General features: G+C 45.7%; 1 protein-coding gene across 4 annotated transcripts in view; it reads right to left on the bottom strand.

Moving 5' to 3' along the window:
* The window catches only part of PDLIM1 (PDZ and LIM domain 1), a 47527-nt gene that overhangs the window by 5923 nt on the left and 24031 nt on the right, over nt 1-17573 (bottom strand). For all 4 annotated transcript variants that reach the window (XM_072805971.1, XM_072805973.1, XM_072805974.1 and 1 more), the window contains 2 exons: nt 17343-17542; nt 1689-1840 (listed from right to left, as the gene is read on the bottom strand). In XM_072805971.1, the coding sequence (XP_072662072.1) occupies nt 1689-1840; nt 17343-17542 (352 nt within the window). The remainder of the gene's footprint in view (nt 1-1688; nt 1841-17342; nt 17543-17573) is intronic.

The raw sequence follows: 17573 nt of genomic DNA, 5'->3' as shown, positions 1-17573 counted from the left end.
TCCTGCAACTAGATGTGGCCATGTGACCAAATTCTGGTCATGTGAAATGGAATGCTAGTGTGGGACTTCTGGGAAAGAAGCAGCTGGCGTGTCTGAAAGGAGGAATCCCTGCTTAGCTTCTTCCTTCCCAGTGCCTGGATGTGGTCATGATGGCTGGAGCACCAGCTGCCAACCAGGGCCGTGAGATAATTTTGAGAATGGAAGCCATGGGTTTGGTAGATGGAGAACAAGATGGAATGAGTTCAGATCTTGATGAGCATGGAACTGCCATATCAGGGCAGCTTGGTGAGTCTGGGCTTTAGGTCCTTCTCTACGATATGAGGGCATTTGACTAGATGTGTTCTGCACTGTCTATGTCTGAGTTTGGGCTAGAATGGACTGACTTTTCCTCCCTTAATTGAAGGGTTTTGCACCCACTGAATCAGAGTAGAATAAGTTGTGGTTTCTCATGTTTGATAAAACTGTCATCCTCCAGGGTTGGTCCCGAAATCACTTGACAGCCCTAATACTGGAACTTAATACAGACTATGACTCATTCCTTCCAAAATGCACAGGTACAACAAGCAAAGGGGGGAAATTGCTGGTAAAACAATATCCGTTCAGCATAAAAAGAGAACTTTTCCTGTAACTTCCTGTGCTTATAAATTGCCAATTTTTCTAAGGTACACCCACCCAAGTGGGGAGGAAGCCTGGGTCTGGGTTTGTTCAGTAGGGAACTCTCAGCTCATGAAGAACTCCCAGGAAGCCAAACCTGGAGCTGGGGGTCAGGGAGAAGGAGGTTCCTCTGGCAGGGGGTGCTGGGCTGTGGCTCCCACTGGCGGCTCAGAGCAAGCAAGTTGCTCCTTTCCTTGGGGCGGGGTGAAGCAGGTTTCACTGCACGCCTTGGGAAAGGGGGAGAGAACAGGGAAGGGAGGCCTCTGGGGAAGCACCTGAGCCTCAGGGAAGGCCAGAGACACGGGGGGGAGGGTGGTGCTGTGGGCCATGCAGAGCCGTACATCAGAGTGCACACTTGGGACAAGCTGAGGCTGGCCTAGTGCCTCTTGACAAGGTCTGAAAACAAAATCAGAGGCATGAAGCACCTCCTGCGTGCTGGTCACGCTGGCAGGTGTTGGTGCTGTGCAGGACCTGGATCCTCATGCCAACTTTAGAGGACAGTACTTCTGCCCCTGACTGACCAAAGAGAAAACAGGCCCAGAAAGGTCACACAAGGAGGATGTGGCCAAAATGGGGGTTCTCTGGCTCTCATCAGTCCATCTACCCAAGAGCAAGAACAAATGCACCACCCAGCAGCTTCACTGTGTTGCTGATTCCTTTTCGTTCTGCTTGCCACGGCCACGGCCTTCGCCCAGTCACACACATCAGCCACCACAGAATCATGGGGTATGGGCTCAAATCAAACCAATGGACAACAGACAGACAAACAGAATCCCACCATAGGCAAGCTCACCCTGATGTCAGCCTCCTAAACTCATGTAATAGGAAACAGCTGGCCAGGTGTATTTGGAAGCTCATGCTCTCTCTCTCTCTCTCTCTCTCTCTCAGAGCCTTTAGCATTTTAAAAGCCATGCTTTCCAACATGCTTCTTCCACCCACTCAGGACTGTATTCACCTTTGTTTCAGCTACGAATGACCCTGACCTGGGTCTTGCCCAAGTCTCTGACCTCATGCATGCATGCAGGGCTGATTACCTTTCTCCTCAGACTCTAAGATTTCCTGCAATACCAGGAATGAAGTGGATTGCTTGGGGGGCTCATTTAACTCCTGTTTCTCTTGAAGCATCTTGTAAACTTCAGATTCTTTGTCGATGACAAGTCCACTTGGAGGCTGAGAATGGTCTAAGCTGTAAAGAATGTTTGGAAATTCATTAGGACATGTCAGAAGTTAGAAAAATTTCACCCCCTTCCATGAAGACACCCCTGAATCAAAGGGGGGGCTAGAAATGATCCCATTGGACAAAGCCCTCTCTGAACGTAGCCACAGACCGCCTGCCACTATTATGAGGTGTCCGTAGTCTGGGCTGGCTGTTGCTTCAATGTAGTAAGAGGCCATTTTCCCCAAATAGTTTCAGTAATTTGATTACTTTTTGGCCTAATCCCATGGAATGGGAATGCTGTGCTTCTTTCTTAATTACATAAACAACATTACGTCAAAAGAAGATTTAGAAGAGGAAAAATGTTAGCCACAACCTGACCACTAAAAGTTCGGCTGGGTCCCCTCGGTATGGGCCGCACGCATTCTTCTCACGGAGCAGAAATCAGTGTTCTTTCTTCCTGATGATATCAACGTGTTTCGACGTGATACCAGTGGGTTTCTATCTCCACAAACTCTCACAGAAACTCTCTGGGCACCTCACCGACAACTCAGAGAGCAGCTCCCAGGGTGGCGGCAAGGATGAAAAACACAAGTGCCCGGAAGCAGTAAGTGCTGTCCGATGGAAGGGAGGGGCCGAGGCCTGAGCTCAAGACCCCAGGCCAGGACAAGGCAGGCCGAGCGAGGGCCACTTGCCCCCAGAGCCCATTTTCCAGGCCACGGGCCTCTGCTGCGTGCTCTCAGAAGGGGTAAAAGGGAAGGAGACTCCAGTCAACTACTTGCACAGTGTGTCCTGAACCCCCCGGGGCTCAGCACCACCACCTCCACCACGTGGCCAAGCTGCTACTGCTGACCAACACAACGGACCACCTTTGTCACCTGTCCCTGAGCTGCCATTCTTAGCGTCGAGACAGTCTTATTTCCAAACAGTGATCTATTAAACACAAGAATTGCACAGTGTCGTGATGGGCTTCCAAGGGTTCTCATCTGACTTAGAATCAAATACTTACAGTTTTAATAACAAAATGCAAGTTTAATCAATTTCATCTCCTTTGGAGTAAATACTCATTACAGAATGTAGAAAGGCCCTGAAGAATGTGGCTCTGCTTCCCTCTCCAAACACATGGCCTGCCAGCCCTTGCTTGCTTGGCTCTAGTCACATCAACCTCTGTGCTGTTTCCAGAACACAGGCAGCCTCAGAGCCTCTGCACTTACTGCTCCTTGTGCTTGGAGGGCTCTCTTTCCAGATTGCCCCAGGGCAGCCGCATTCCCCTCCCCATCTCTGTTCAGATGTCCCTCCTCAGAGAGGCCCCCCCTTCCCATCCCACCCCTGCCCTCACTCTATGGCACCTTCCCCTGTTGTCTCTCACCCCTGTCCCACTGACTCTACATGCATCTGACGGTTTCTTCACTGCCTTTCTCCCTTCACACAGTGAGCCCCATGAGGACAGGTCTTGGTCTTGTTCACCAGCACAGTCCCATTCCTGGATCAGTGCCTGGCACAGGGCCAGGGCTTAGCAGGTACGAGGGGAGTGAAGGGAAAAGGCCAAATATATCAATTTGCTCCACCCTATCCCTACTCCTATGGCATCACAGGGGAGCCTATAGGGCAGCAGGACCTCCTAGGGGTATGCCGGGGCTGGAGGGTAGGGTGGTGGGGATTGGCAGCCCGGCCTCCTGGGCCCAGATCCCTCCTGCTTCTCAGCCTCAGCTGCTTTTTCAGAAGCTGCCACTCTCTAGGGAAGAGAAACAGTAGGCCTGATGGGGCCAAAGAGCAAACGTCAGGGGGCGATGCAGTGTACCGATGCAGATGCAGATGGTAGGTTTGTGCCCAAGCACATGGTAATCTGTGGGCAACAGAGCTCTGTGCTGCCCAGCCCGCCAGGCCACCTCCCAGGTTTAAGGAGCAGGAGGCAGCGGCCACAGCAGTCTTCCTCAGCAAGCCTAACTACTCTGTCTTTGGAGCTGAAGCCACTTTTACAAGTGCAAGTGAATTACGCCACTGACATTTACTCACTCGCTGCCCACCCACCCGCCCATTGTGTCATTTGTTCACGTTCCCTTTTAAAAAGAAAACAGGTATATGGATAATTATAGAGATAATTCTCCTCAGGTTACTTCTCCTTCTCTCTCTCTCTCTCTCTCTCTCTCTCTGTCTCTCTCTCTGTCTCTTTCCCGGTCAGCCTCCCTGGGAGACTTGGGGTACTCAGGTCCCAGCTGGAAGCAGAGTCAGCTGCATCAGTGAAAGCTCAAAGAGTGAAAATGCTATGCTGCTGCCAGGGAAGGTCAGATGGAAGTAGGGAGACTCATCAGCGGGTCACTCATGCTGGCTGCGGTGGGGGGAAGGGAAGCCAGCCACCAGCCCCGTCCACTGCTGCTGGTTGGTCCCTGCCTTTGTCTCTCTCCCTCCTACCCACAGGGGCCTGTGGGAGCCCCCCCTCCCCCAGGCAGGTGATGGGCCACCCGGACGAGCGGTCTGAGGTGGACTCGAGTAGAGTCCAGTGTCCCCACTCTGCCTCTGAGACACATGAGGTTACTCGAGGCTACTCCTCAGCGCTGGACGGGGGAGAGGTCTGGCTGCCCACGTGGCCCCCACCGCCGTCGCTGGGGCTGAGTGGTAGCCTTGTTACTGCTCAGTGGTGGGCCGGGTCCTCTCTTCCTACCAGGCTTTTTCTTTTTCAAGATTTTATTTATTTATTCATGAGAGACACAAAGAGAGAGGGAGAGGCAGAGACACAGGCAGAGGGAGGAGCAGGCTCCATGGGCAGCCCGGGTGGCTCAGCAGTTTAGCGCCGCCTTCAGCCCAGGTTGTGATCCTGGAGACCCGGGATCGAGTCCCGCGTCGGGGTCCCTGCATGGAGCCTGCTTCTCCCTCTGCTTGTGTCTCTGCCTCTCTCTCTCTCTCTGTGTCTCTCATGAATAAATAAATAAAATCTTTTTAAAAAGCTTTAAAAAAAAAAAAAAAAAAAGCAGGCTCCATGCAGGGAGCCCAACATGGGGCTCGATCTCAGGTCCCCAGGATCAGATCCAGGGCTAAAGGCAACGCTAAACCGCTGAGCCACCAGGGCTGCCCAGGCCACCAGGATTTTTCCGTCTCGGCTGCATAGGGCTGAAACTTGGGCCTTTTCCGATGCCACCCTGGCAGGTCCTCATGATCCTGGTCACAGCCTGGTGAGGGTGGAAGTCTGGACGGCCTGCTTGTCTTAGTTGGGATTTATAGACACATCATCGAGTTGCTGCACAGGTGCTGGCTCAAGTTTTAGAAAAATTAAAGAGCCCCTCCCATCTCCATTCTGGCCACCTCATTGTTTCGACGGAATGGATTTTCATCCCAGGGTTGTTGTGTGGATCCTGTCCCAGAGCCAGGAGTCTGAGTCACCCAGGCATCCTGGAGCTGTCTGTCTTTTGAAGGAGTTTTGTTTGATTAAAAGCTTGTATCTTATTAAATGGTGAAGACTGGGGATGCCTGGGTGGCTCAGTGGTTGAGCATCTGCCTTTAGCTCCGGTTGTGATCCCTGAGGTCCCGGGATCAAGTCTCATGTCAGGCATCCCTTGAGGAGCCTGCTTCCCCCTCTGCCTCTCTCTTTGTGTCTCTCATGAATAAATAAAATCTTTTTTAAAAATGGTGAAGACTGAGTTCAGAAGAATGTGGTAACTTTCAGCGACCCCCTCTCCTTTTTTCCTGGTGACTCAATCACATCCATTATATTTTTGAACCCTTATCACTAGAATCCTTTCTTCCATTGTTCTCACCATATGTGAAAAATGAGAATGATTTTCTTTTTCCTCCATTTCTTAGGCATGTTTTGTTCTGGAATTACTTTTTAACATATTCAGGATATTATTTTTATTTTTGTTTTGTTTTTAAAGAAGATATTGATTTTTTTTAATCCCAGTATATTTAAGTGTCCCCTTAATCCCCATCACTTGTTTCCCCCATCCTCTCACTCCCCCACCTCCTCCCCTCTGGTAACCATCAGTTCCTTCTAAGTTATGAGTTTTTTGGTTTGTCCTTTTTATTCTTTGTTTTGTTAATGATACTATTTTTTTAAAAGATTTTTTTTTATTTATTCACGAGAGAGAGAGAAAGAGAGAGAGAGGGAGGCAGAGACACAGGCAGAGGGAGAAGCAGGCTCCATGCAGGGAGCCTGACGTGGGACTTGATCCTGGGTCTCCAGGATCAGGTCCTGGGCTGAAGGTGGCGCCACACCACTGAGCCACCCAGGTTGCCCAAGGAATGGATATTGAATGTGCTTTATAAATTGTCAAATGGTAGAGTAATATAATCAGTACTTCAAAATAAATAGTAAATTGTTTTCCTTTTTTTTTTTAATCACAGAAACATATTATAGGATTATTTGTTGGAAGAGTACATGATGACCTTGTGGTTTGAGTTTTGTCATTTTTAGTGTTCCCCTGGTGGCTTCCAGACATAACAACATACACCAAAGAAGGGGAAGAATTCTCCCAAGAACATTCCAGGGTCTGATCTTGATTTTAAAATAGTTCTAAGTGTAATAGGAAAAATGATTTATCAAAAAGAATGTAATATGTTTACATAGGGCAAGCTCAGAACTCAGGACCCACAGAGAGAGACATACAAATCAAATAACAGGGCTGAACAGGTGGTCCAAGAGGAAGACCATGGCCCTTGGTGGAGACCGCTCGTCCAGGTGGCCCATCACCTGCCTGGGGGAGGGGGGGCTCCCACAGGCCCCTGTGGGTAGGAGGGAGAGAGACAAAGGCAGGGACCAACCAGCAGCAGTGGATGGGGCTGGTGGCTGGCTTCCCTTCCCCCCACCGCAGCCAGCATGAGTGACCCGCTGATGAGTCTCCCTACTTCCATCTGACCTTCCCTGGCAGCAGCATAGCATTTTCACTCTTTGAGCTTTCACTGATGCAGCTGACTCTGCTTCCAGCTGGGACCTGAGTACCCCAAGTCTCCCAGGGAGGCTGACCAGGAAAGAGACAGAGAGAGAGACAGAGAGAGAGAGAGAGAGAGAGAGAGAAGGAGAAGTAACCTGAGGAGAATTATCTCTATAATTATCCATATACCTGTTTTCTTTTTAAAAGGGAACGTGAACAAATGACACAATGGGCGGGTGGGTGGGCAGCGAGTGAGTAAATGTCAGTGGCGTAATTCACTTGCACTTGTAAAAGTGGCTTCAGCTCCAAAGACAGAGTAGTTAGGCTTGCTGAGGAAGACTGCTGGGGCCGCTGCCTCCTGCTCCTTAAACCTGGGAGGTGGCCTGGCGGGCTGGGCAGCACAGAGCTCTGTTGCCCACAGATTACCATGTGCTTGGGCACAAACCTACCATCTGCATCTGCATCGGTACACTGCATCGCCCCCTGACGTTTGCTCTTTGGCCCCATCAGGCCTACTGTTTCTCTTCCCTAGAGAGTGGCAGCTTCTGAAAAAGCAGCTGAGGCTGAGAAGCTACAACTGAAACAAGATATTCAAAAAAGGACTAGAAGATATGCCGATGACAAATAAACACATGAAGATGTTTGACATCTTTACCTACTAGGGAAGTGCAAATGAAAACCACAATAAGGGATCCCTGGGTGGCGCAGTGGTTTGGCGCCTGCCTTTGGCCCAGGGCGCGATCCTGGAGACCCGGGATCGAATCCCACGTCGGGCTCCCGGTGCATGGAGCCTGCTTCTCCCTCTGCCTATGTCTCTGCCTCTCTCTCTCTCTGTGTGACTATCATAAATAAATAAAAATTAAAAAAAAAAAAGAAAAAGAAAACCAAAATAAGATAATTACTATACTCCTATTCAAGAATGGTTAAAATAGGGGATCCCTGGGTGGCGCAGCGGTTTGGCGCCTGCCTTTGGCCCAGGGCGTGATCCTGGAGACCCGGGATCGAATCCCACATCGGGCTACCGGTGCATGGAGCCTGCTTCTCCCTCTGCCTGTGTCTCTGCCTCTCTCTCTCTCTCTCTCTCTGTGTGACTATCATAAATAAACAAAAATTAAAAAAAAAAAAATAATAATAACAAGAATGGTTAAAATAAAAAATAGTGACAACACCAAATGTTAGAGAGGATATGGAAAAACTTGATTATGCAGACACTGTGGTAGGAATGTAAAATGGTACACTCTGCAAAACAGTTTAGCAGTTTTACAAAATTGAACATGTAACTATCTTATGACCCAGCAATTGCACTCCTGGGCACTTATCCCAAAGAGATAAAAATTTATGGTTGCACAAAAACCTATTCATAAATGTTTATAGCAGCTTTATTTATAAAAGCTGAAAACAAGACACAATCCAGATGTCTTTCAGTGGGTGAATGGTTAAACAAACTGTGGTACATCCATACCGTGGAATAAAGACAAATGGGGATAGAACAGCTAGACAGAAGATCAATAAGGAAACACAGGTATTGAACCACACTGCAGATCAATTGGATCTAACGGACATATAGAACACTATACCTCAGAACAGCAGAGTATACATTCTTCTCAAGTGCATATGGAGTATTCTCCAAGACAGATTACATGTTAGGCCACAAAAGAATCCTAAATTTATGAAGACTAAAATCACCAAGTATCTTTTCTGGCCATAATGGAATGAAGCAAAAAATCAACAGCAGAAAGAAAACTGGAAAATTCACAAAAATTAGAAATTAAACAATGCACTCCTGAACAAACAATGGGACAAAGAAGGAATCACAAGGGAAATTACAAAATATTTTGACACCAATAAAAATGAAAAAAACAACATACTAAGACTTACGGGATGTGGCAAAAGCAAAGAGGGGACTTTATAGCAATAAATACCTAATTAAAAAAGAAGAGAGATCTCAAATAAGCAAATTTTATACCTCAAGGGAAAAGAAAAAGAAGAACTACATCGAAAGTTAGCAGAAGGAAGAAAGTAATAAAGATCAGAGCAGAATGGGGATCCCTGGGTGGCTCAGGAGTTTAGCGCCTGCCTTTGGCCCAGGGCATGATCCTGGAGTCCCGGGATTGAGTCCCACTTCAGGCTCCCTGCATGAGGCCTGCTTCTCCCTCTGCCTCTGTCTCTGCCGCTCTCTGTCTCTCATGAATAAATAAATAAAATCTTAAAAAAAAAAAAAAAGATCAGAGCAGAAATAAAATAGTGAAGAGAAAAATAATAGGAAACCATCAACAAAACTAAGAGTTTTTTTTCAAGATCAACAAAATTGATTAACTCTTAGCTAGACTAAGAAAAAGAGGGAAGACCCAAATAACAAAAAACAGAAATGAAAGAAGAGACATTATAGTGGAGATGACAGAAATAAAAAGAGTCAAAAGAGATTATTATGAACAATATACACAAATCGGATAATCTAGAAGAAACAGATCAATCCCTAGAAACACACAACCTGCCAAAATCAAATTATGAAAGAAAAAAATCTGAACAGACCTATAATAATTAACAAGATTGACTCAGTAATCAAAAGTCTCCCAACAACAACAACAACAACAACAACAACAACAACACCAGGACCAGATGGCTTTATTGGAGAATTCTACCAAACAATTAAAGAAGAACTGACACCAGGGCACCTGGGTGGCTCAGTCAGTTGGGCGTCTGACTCTTCATTTCAGCTCAGGTCATGATCTTAGGGTTGTGGGATTGAGCCCTGTGTCAGGCTCCCCATTCAGTGGGGAATCTGCTTGGGATTCTCTCTCTTCCTCCTCCCTCTCCCTCTGCCTCTCCCTTCCCCATGCTCATTCATGCTCCCTCTCTCTCCCCCGTCAAAAAATCTTTAAAAAGGAATTGACACCAATCCTTCTCAAAGTCTTCAAAATAACAGAAGAGGAGGGAATACTTTCAAACTCATTCTAAGAGGCCAACATTACCCTGATAACAAAACCAGGCAAAGATACCACAGGAATATAAAACTACAGACCAGTATCTCTAATAGTATTGATGCAAAAATCCTCAGCAAATGGAATCCAACATCACATTAAAATGATTATACACCATGACTAAGTAGGATTTATTCCTAGAATGCAAAGATGACTCAACATAAAAAAAAATCAATTAATGTAATACACTTCATTAGCAGAATGGAAGATAAAAACCACAAGATCATCTCAGTTAATCAAGAAAACACATCCCACAAAATTCAACACACTCTCATGATAAAAACCCTAAGCAAATCAGGAATAGAAGGAAATTATTTCAACATAATAAAGGTCATGCATGACAAGACCACAGCTAACATCATACTTAACAGTGAAAATCTGAAAGCTTTCCCTCTAGGCTCAGGAAAAAGACAAGGATCACTCTCATTACTTCTGTTCAACATAGTATTGAAATCCTAGCCTATGCAATTAGGCAAGAAACGGAATAAAAATCATCGAAATTGGAAAAGAAGAAGTAAATTTATCTCTGTTTACAGATGGCATGATCTTATATGTGGAAAATCCTAAAGATCCACAAACAAAACAATTGTTAGAATAAAGGGATTCAGCAAAGCTGCAGAATCAATTCTGATATCAACACATGAAAATCAATTGTGTTTCTATATATTGACAATGAACAATCCACAAAGAAAATTATGAAAACAATGCCATTTACTTTTTTTTTTAACAATCCCATTTACAATAGCATCAAATGAGTAAAATCTGTGAGAATAAACTTAACCAAGGAGATGAAAAATCTGTACAATGAAAACTAAAAAACACTAATGAAATAAATTAAAGAGACACAAATAAATGGAAAGACATCCATGTTTATAGACTGGAAGAAATAATAATGTTAAAATATATATATTACTGAAAGCATCTCCAGAGTCAATGCTATCCCTATCAAAAACTCAATGGTGCTTTTTGCAGAAATAGAAAAAAGCATCCTAAAATTCATATGACATCTCTAAAGGACCCCAAATAGCCAAAACAATCTTGAGAAAGCAAAGCAAAACTAGGGATATCATATTTTCTAATGTCAAGACATATTACAAAGCTATAGTAACCAAAATGGTGTGGTACCTGCATAAAGACAGGCATATAGACCATGGAAGAAAATACAGAGCCCAGAAAAAAACCTGGTAAATATAGTCAAATGACCTTTGAAAAGGATGCCAAAAATACACAATGCAGAAAGGATAGTCTCTTCACAAAATGGTGTTGAGAAAACTGGGTATCTGTATATAAAATAATGAAAATGGACCTTTATCTCATCGGATACAAAAATCAATTAAAATATGGATTAAAGACTTACTATAAGACCTGAAACCATAAAAATGCTAGAAAAAAACAGAGGTAAAGCTTTGTGACATCAGTCTTGGTAATGATTTCTTGAACATGATACCAAAGGCACAGGCAATAAAATCAAAATTAGACAAATGGGAGTATATCAAACTAAAAAGCTTCTACATAGCAAAAGAAACAACAGGGTAAAGAGGCAATCTATGGAATAGGAAAAAATATTTACAAACATATATTTGATAAGGGGTTAATATTCAGAGTATATAAAGAATTCCTACAACTTCAGGACAAAAAAAAAAACAAAAAAACAAAAAAACAACCAAATCCAAATAACCTGATTTTAAAAATGGACAAAGGACTTGGACAGACATTTTTCCAAAAAGACACAATTTGGCCAGCAACCATATGAAAGGATATAGAACACCTGTGACAAATAAATAAATAATCCCCAAACCAAAACAAAATACCAATAAACCACAAATGTTGGTGAGGATGAAGAAATTGGAACCCAGTGTACTGTTGGTAGGAATGTAAAATAGCACAGTGCTATAGAAAACACTATGTTGGGTTTTTTTTTTTTAAGATTTTATCTATTTATTCGTAGAGACACACACACACACACACATAGAGAAGCAGGCTCCATGCAGGGAGCCCGACGTGGGACTCCAGGATCACACCCCAGGCTGCAGGTGGCGCTAAACCTCTGCGCCATGGGGGCTGCCCTATATATAGAAAACACTATGAAAAAAAAAAAAAAAAAAAAAAAAAAGAAAACACTATGAAGGTTCTTCAAAAAATAAAAAATAAAGTTACTATGTGATCCAGCAATCCCATTTTTGGTATCTACACAGAATAATTTAAGTCAGGATCTCAAAAAGATATTTGCACACTCATGTTCAACGCAGTATTAGTCACAATACCTGAGGTGTGGAAGCAGCCTACATGTCCACTGACAGATGAAAGGATAAAGAAAATGTGGTACATACAGAGGATGGAATATTGCTGAGCCTTAAAAAAAATATCTTGTCACATGCTGCAATGTGGATGAACCTCGATGACATTATGCCAAGAGAAATAAACCCTTCACAACACACCAAATACCATATGATTCTACCTATATGAGGTACCTAAAGTGGTCACTCTTACTAGCAGAGTGGAAGGGGTGCCTGGGTGCCTCAGTTAGCATCAGACTCTTGATTTCAGCTCAGGTCATGATCTCAGGGTTGTGAGATGGAGCCCACACTGTGCTCCTCCCTGGGTAAGGAGCCTCCTTAAGATTCTCTCTCCCTCTCCCTCTGCCCCCTCCCTTAAGAAGAAAAAAAAAAAAAAGAGGGGAAGGGCAAAGGGGAGCTGTTCAGTGGATACAAAATTTCTGTTTTGCAAGATGAAAAAGTTCTAGAGATCTGTTGCATAATGATGTGCATATAGTTACCAGTCCTGTACACTTAAAAATGGTTAAGATGGGGCACCTGGGTGGCTCAGGGGGTTAAATGTCTGCCTTCGGCTCAGGTCATGATCCCAGGGTCCTGGGATGGAATCCCGAATTGGGCTCCCTGTTCAGCAGGAGTCTGCTTCTCTCTCTCCCTCCCTCCCCATTTGTGTTCTCTCTTTCTCTCTAGCTCTCTCTCTCTCTAATAAATAAAATCTTTAAGAAAATAAAAATAAATAAAAATGGTTAAGATCACATATTTTATGTTAAGTATTTTTTACCACAATGAAAAATATCCTTAGAACAGGAAAAAGAGGGAACTATTGGTACATGAAACAATCTGAATAAATCAAACAAATTTCCAGTGGATTATGCTGAGTAAAAAAAAAGCCAATTCCAAAAGGTCAACTCTTGTATGATTCCATTAATAGGACATTCTTGAAATAACAAAATTATAGAAATGAGGAGCAAATTAGTGGCTGCCAGGGGTTAAGGTGGGTGCGAGGATGGGGAGAGTTGGGTGTGGCTATAAAAGGACAACATGAGGGCCCCTGTGGTGAAGGAAATCTCTGTCTTGGCCTTACTGACCTCAGTATTCTGCTTTTGATATTGTGCTATAATTTTCAAGGTGGTACCATGAGCAAAGGGCATGGGGGACCTCTATTATTTCCTACAGCTGCACGTAAATCTACAATTACTTTAAAATAAAAAGTTTAGGGCGTCTGGGTGGCTCAGTCAGTTAAGTGTCTGCCTTCGGCTCAGGTCATGATCCCGGGGGTCCTGGGATGGAGCCCCATGTGAGAGCTCCCTGCTCAGTGAAGAGCCTGCTTCTCCTTCTGCTTCTCCCCCTGCTTATGCTCTCTTGCTCTCTGTCAAATAAATAAATAAAAATCTTTTTAAAGTTTGATTAAGCTTAAGAAATCTTTTCCCCACACGAGGGACATTAAGTGCTAACTGGAAATAATGGAGAGATTTTGGTCCTTGATTGTTAGGTCAGCGGGGATGAAGGATGCAGGCTGACTCAGAAAACCTCTTCATGTTGGAGGTGCCTCAACACGGTTACCCCATTGTTCACCAAAACACACAGCACTGAGAAACCCTAGCTAATCCTTTTTGGGAAAGGAGCCTAGCTAGAAGTCTCCCTAAATTTCAGTCTTCAAAGGCCTAGATGAGGGACCTGTAATAAGAAACCAGAGGAGTGATTATGGGCACCAGGAGAGGAGGGAGGAACACCCAGACTCCAGAGCCAGTTCTCTGGGGGCCGTGAGCAAGTTTAGCTAGGGGGTAAACAGTCACCATCATGATGGAGATTTTCTTCTGATCCAGCTCTGAATGAGTCAGGGTTAATATAATCTCTCTGGTATCATTTGAATGGAGAACAATGCATCCCTTTATTCCCACTGCACCTGCTTAGCAGTATGCCTCCTGAGTATATGGGGGAGGGGGGAGGGTTCAGCCTGAGAACACAAGCCGGAAGAGCTGGTATCCTTGGACTACTGTGTTGGTGAAGGGAGCCCACTCTTTCCACGCGAGGCCACCACTCCATCAGGAAGGCGATAGACTGTGCTGGTTAGCTGGACTTAAGCTACGATGCTGAAAAGAAGGCAGTCTACCATAAGTCATAGCAAAATCTTCCCCAGAACATTAATCTACGTGCTTCTAGCCTTCCAGAGCCCCCAGTACTCAGAAGTGATGGGTATGGAGTCCTCACAGGCAGTGAAATCAGTAATAACCGGCATTCACTGAGCACCTGCCAGAGGCCAGGGGCTGTGCTGGGTGCTTTTTTTGCACACCTCACTGCATTCCTTAAATGACCTGCTGATGAGGTAGAAAGTATTAGGTGTATGTCAGAGATGGGGAGGCTGAGTCTCAGAGAAGTTACATGGTCTGCTCCAGGTCTGAGGCCTACCCGGAATTCACCTGCCCTCTGTCTACGAAGCCTGTCCCTTTAGGATAGTATAAAGCAGCATCACATCTACAAGGAAATCCAGGCCCTGAATTATCAGAAAATGACTAGAGCCCTTAAAGTCAGTTAGTTCAAAGAGGTCAGAGGGCAGGTAAAAGCTTTCGGCTGACCAGAGCAATATTTCCTCCAGCCACGTGGTACACAGTAGGTACTCAATAGATGATTGTTAAGCTGAACTGCCCCCAAGGCCCTCCCACTCAGCTGTGTGTGTGTGTGTGTGTGCGCGCGCACGCGCGAGCGTGCCCGCGCGCTGGGAGGACAGGCGACAGATGGTGCCCTCTTGCCTGCCATCCCAGTTTAATTAATTTGGAAACAGCAATGCTGTCTGTATTGTCACATGGGGACGCCCAATGAGACAGGGAGCCACACACACCCTAGGCTGCTTTGAAGTGTATGGGACAAAGAAACTCAGAGTGAGCCCCAGGGAATCGGTGATGACCTCAGATGCAAAGTATGAAGTGAGCCAATTCTGGAACCTCAGTGAATTTTACAGACTAAACAGTGGGAGTTGAGTGAGCGCTTGGGACTTCTGCTGACTGAGCAAGCAAGCTACCCAGGGGCTGCTGGCTGCGCAGGAGTCTCTCTCTGCTGAGAACACACCAGTGGCCTCTCTAAAGTGGGCTGGTAAGCAGAGCCCCACGACGGGCAGCATGGCCCTTTCAGGTTCTGTCTCTGCCATGGGCTGCTGGTATTCTGTTTCTAGATTTATCCTCAGAGTCTGGAATGAGGCAGAAGCTCGGCCCCCTGTGCTGAGAAAATCTGGAAAGAAAGCCGTGATACCAAGAAGACTCAGAGCCTGCTGTAGCCAGAAAGTCCATGACAGGAGGGGACAGGGTCTACAGGAAAGGCTTGCAAGTGCTCAGACAGTTTCAGACTTAATTGTTTCAGATTGGAAGGGGGGAGCAGGTGGGGAGCATGAGAGAAGAAAGAAGACATTAAGAAAGGAATAGCCACCAAAGCCAGACTAAAGTACGCCCCAGCTTCATATTTCTCCCAATGCATAGCAGCTCTTTCAATTAAGGATGTGTCATTTCCTGGGTTATTAAACCCAGATCATGGAACATTCCACTGCGGGACAGTAAAAGAGGGTCATGTTCTCAGCTTCCCCTGGCCCCAAAGCAGCAAAGAACAGGGATCATAGCCCTTGGAGTTTTGGCCATTTGACTCCCCAACGGAGCTGCCTAAGAGAAAGCTTCCCTTCAGGTCATGTTCATGGAAAGCCCAGGGTGGGGGGCAGCATGATGCTCTCTCTCAAGTACTACGTCACCTCGAAGGGTATCATCATCTTAAGCCACTAAGGCCCTGCGGAAATCAGAATTTGGGGGAAGAAGCACCCAAAAGCAAGGTAAGCCATTCTGCCTCGCTTACTACAATGTCAGTAACCTTGAACAGAGATCAGACAAGGTTTGGACCACATGGTATTTTCCAACAAATCTGTCACCTACATTTAAAAATTAGGAGGTCTTAGATTAAAAAAAAAAAAAAAAGGTTTTCTAGCTTCCGTTTCAGTGAAATTAAATCAGCAGAAACTAACTGAACAGAGCTGCGGGAGCCACTCTGGGCGTGTTGCACGTTCAGCTGCTTATAGGCCACTCTGTGCCCCCTTGTCTGCACTCTGAGCTCTGCCCTCAGGTCCTTATCTTCCCTCTCACCTTTGGGCACCTGAGGGGGCAACTCATGACCTAGTCCATCATCTTTTCACTCACAGAGAACTGGTCCCACCTCCTATTTATTCTCCATCCTCAAGCCCAGATTTTTTGCTATGGGCTGTGGTATTCCCAGTATTCCTGGGTTCATTTTCAAAGAGTCTGGGAAGGGGCGCCTGGGTGGCTCAGTCAGTTAAGTACCTGACTCTTCATCTCAGCTCAAGTCTGGATCTCAGGGTTGTGGGTTCAAGCCCCGCACTGGGCTCCATGCTTGGTGTGGAGCCTACTTAAAAAACAAACCAACCAGGACACCTGGGTGGTTCAGTGGTTGAGCGTCTCCCTTTGGCTCAGGGCGTGATCCCGGGGACCTAGGACCGAGTCCCGCATCCGGCTCCCCACGGGGAGCCTGCTTCTACCTCTACCTATGTCTTTGCCTCTCTCTCTGTGTCTCTCATGAATAAATAAAATATAAAAACAAACAAACAAACAAAAAACAACCAACCAAAGAGACTGGGATGGAGTGGAGACTGGGATGGAGCAGACACTGGGCCCTCTCTGCTGGGAAGCCAGAGGATACTTCGGATAAAGAGTCGGAGGCAACTATGGCCACATGGCTGGTGACAGGAGGGGACAGGCCTCCCGAGCCCTGAGGAAGATACTTCCTTAAACCTCTCTACCCTGTCCACCTGCAGCTCCCCCCACCCCACCTCTGCCCCAGATCAGAACCCATTCCGACTGACACACATTTATATCCTCACAAACTTCTCTTCTATTGTTTCCACTGGGCCACTCTGGAGAAGAAAGCAAACACTCGTTCACAAAAACTGCATCATGAAGTACTTGTCCCTTGCTCAGATCAGATGGTGAACACAAGCAGAAGCCCCAAACTATAAATACTAACGAATTTTCAAGAAATCAGTAGGGCTGTCAAAGAAGGAATACGATCACTGAGAAGATGGTAATGACCAGAGAAATCCAGAAAAGAACAACACAGGTCTCAGTGAATAACTGATTAGTTCGTGCCAGGCACAGTACTAGGTGTTTTCACACATTACTTCTTACGTTCACAGCAGACCTACAAGGCAGTGGTATTTGCCCCTTTATAGAAATAAGGAAAATGAAAAAAAATAAAAATAAAAGAAATAAGGAAAATGAATGCAGAGACAACAGCACTAAAGGAGACTTTTTTTTTTTCCTCTCTGGAAGGCTCAACCTCCCTTTATCTGTCTGGACAAACCTGGTCCTGCTGCGAACAGCTTTTTCCAGGACTGGTCTGTGGGGGATTTCAGGGGCCTACTTACGCTCTGCCATTTGTCTCCTGCCCACTGGCTGCTGTCTTTGACTCCAAGGCGTTGTTGAAGTTGGATATGTTTTCAGAGGAATAGAGGCCAGCTGGGTTGTTGTACTGGTTTGTGATGACCCTGGGGGCAGAGCTGGAGGCCGGCGAGGCGGTAAAGGGCATGGCACTCCGGTTGTGGGCGCTTCCTATGTGCAGGACCTCCTGTCGGCAGAGATCAGAAGAGAAATCAAGG

This window comes from Canis lupus, chromosome 29 (assembly GCF_048164855.1).
Source record: "Canis lupus baileyi chromosome 29, mCanLup2.hap1, whole genome shotgun sequence".
In the NCBI taxonomy this organism is placed as follows: Eukaryota; Metazoa; Chordata; class Mammalia; order Carnivora; family Canidae; genus Canis; species Canis lupus.
The sequence above is the reverse complement of the archived record's forward strand: the minus strand, read 5'-3'. Positions and strand labels throughout refer to the sequence as shown.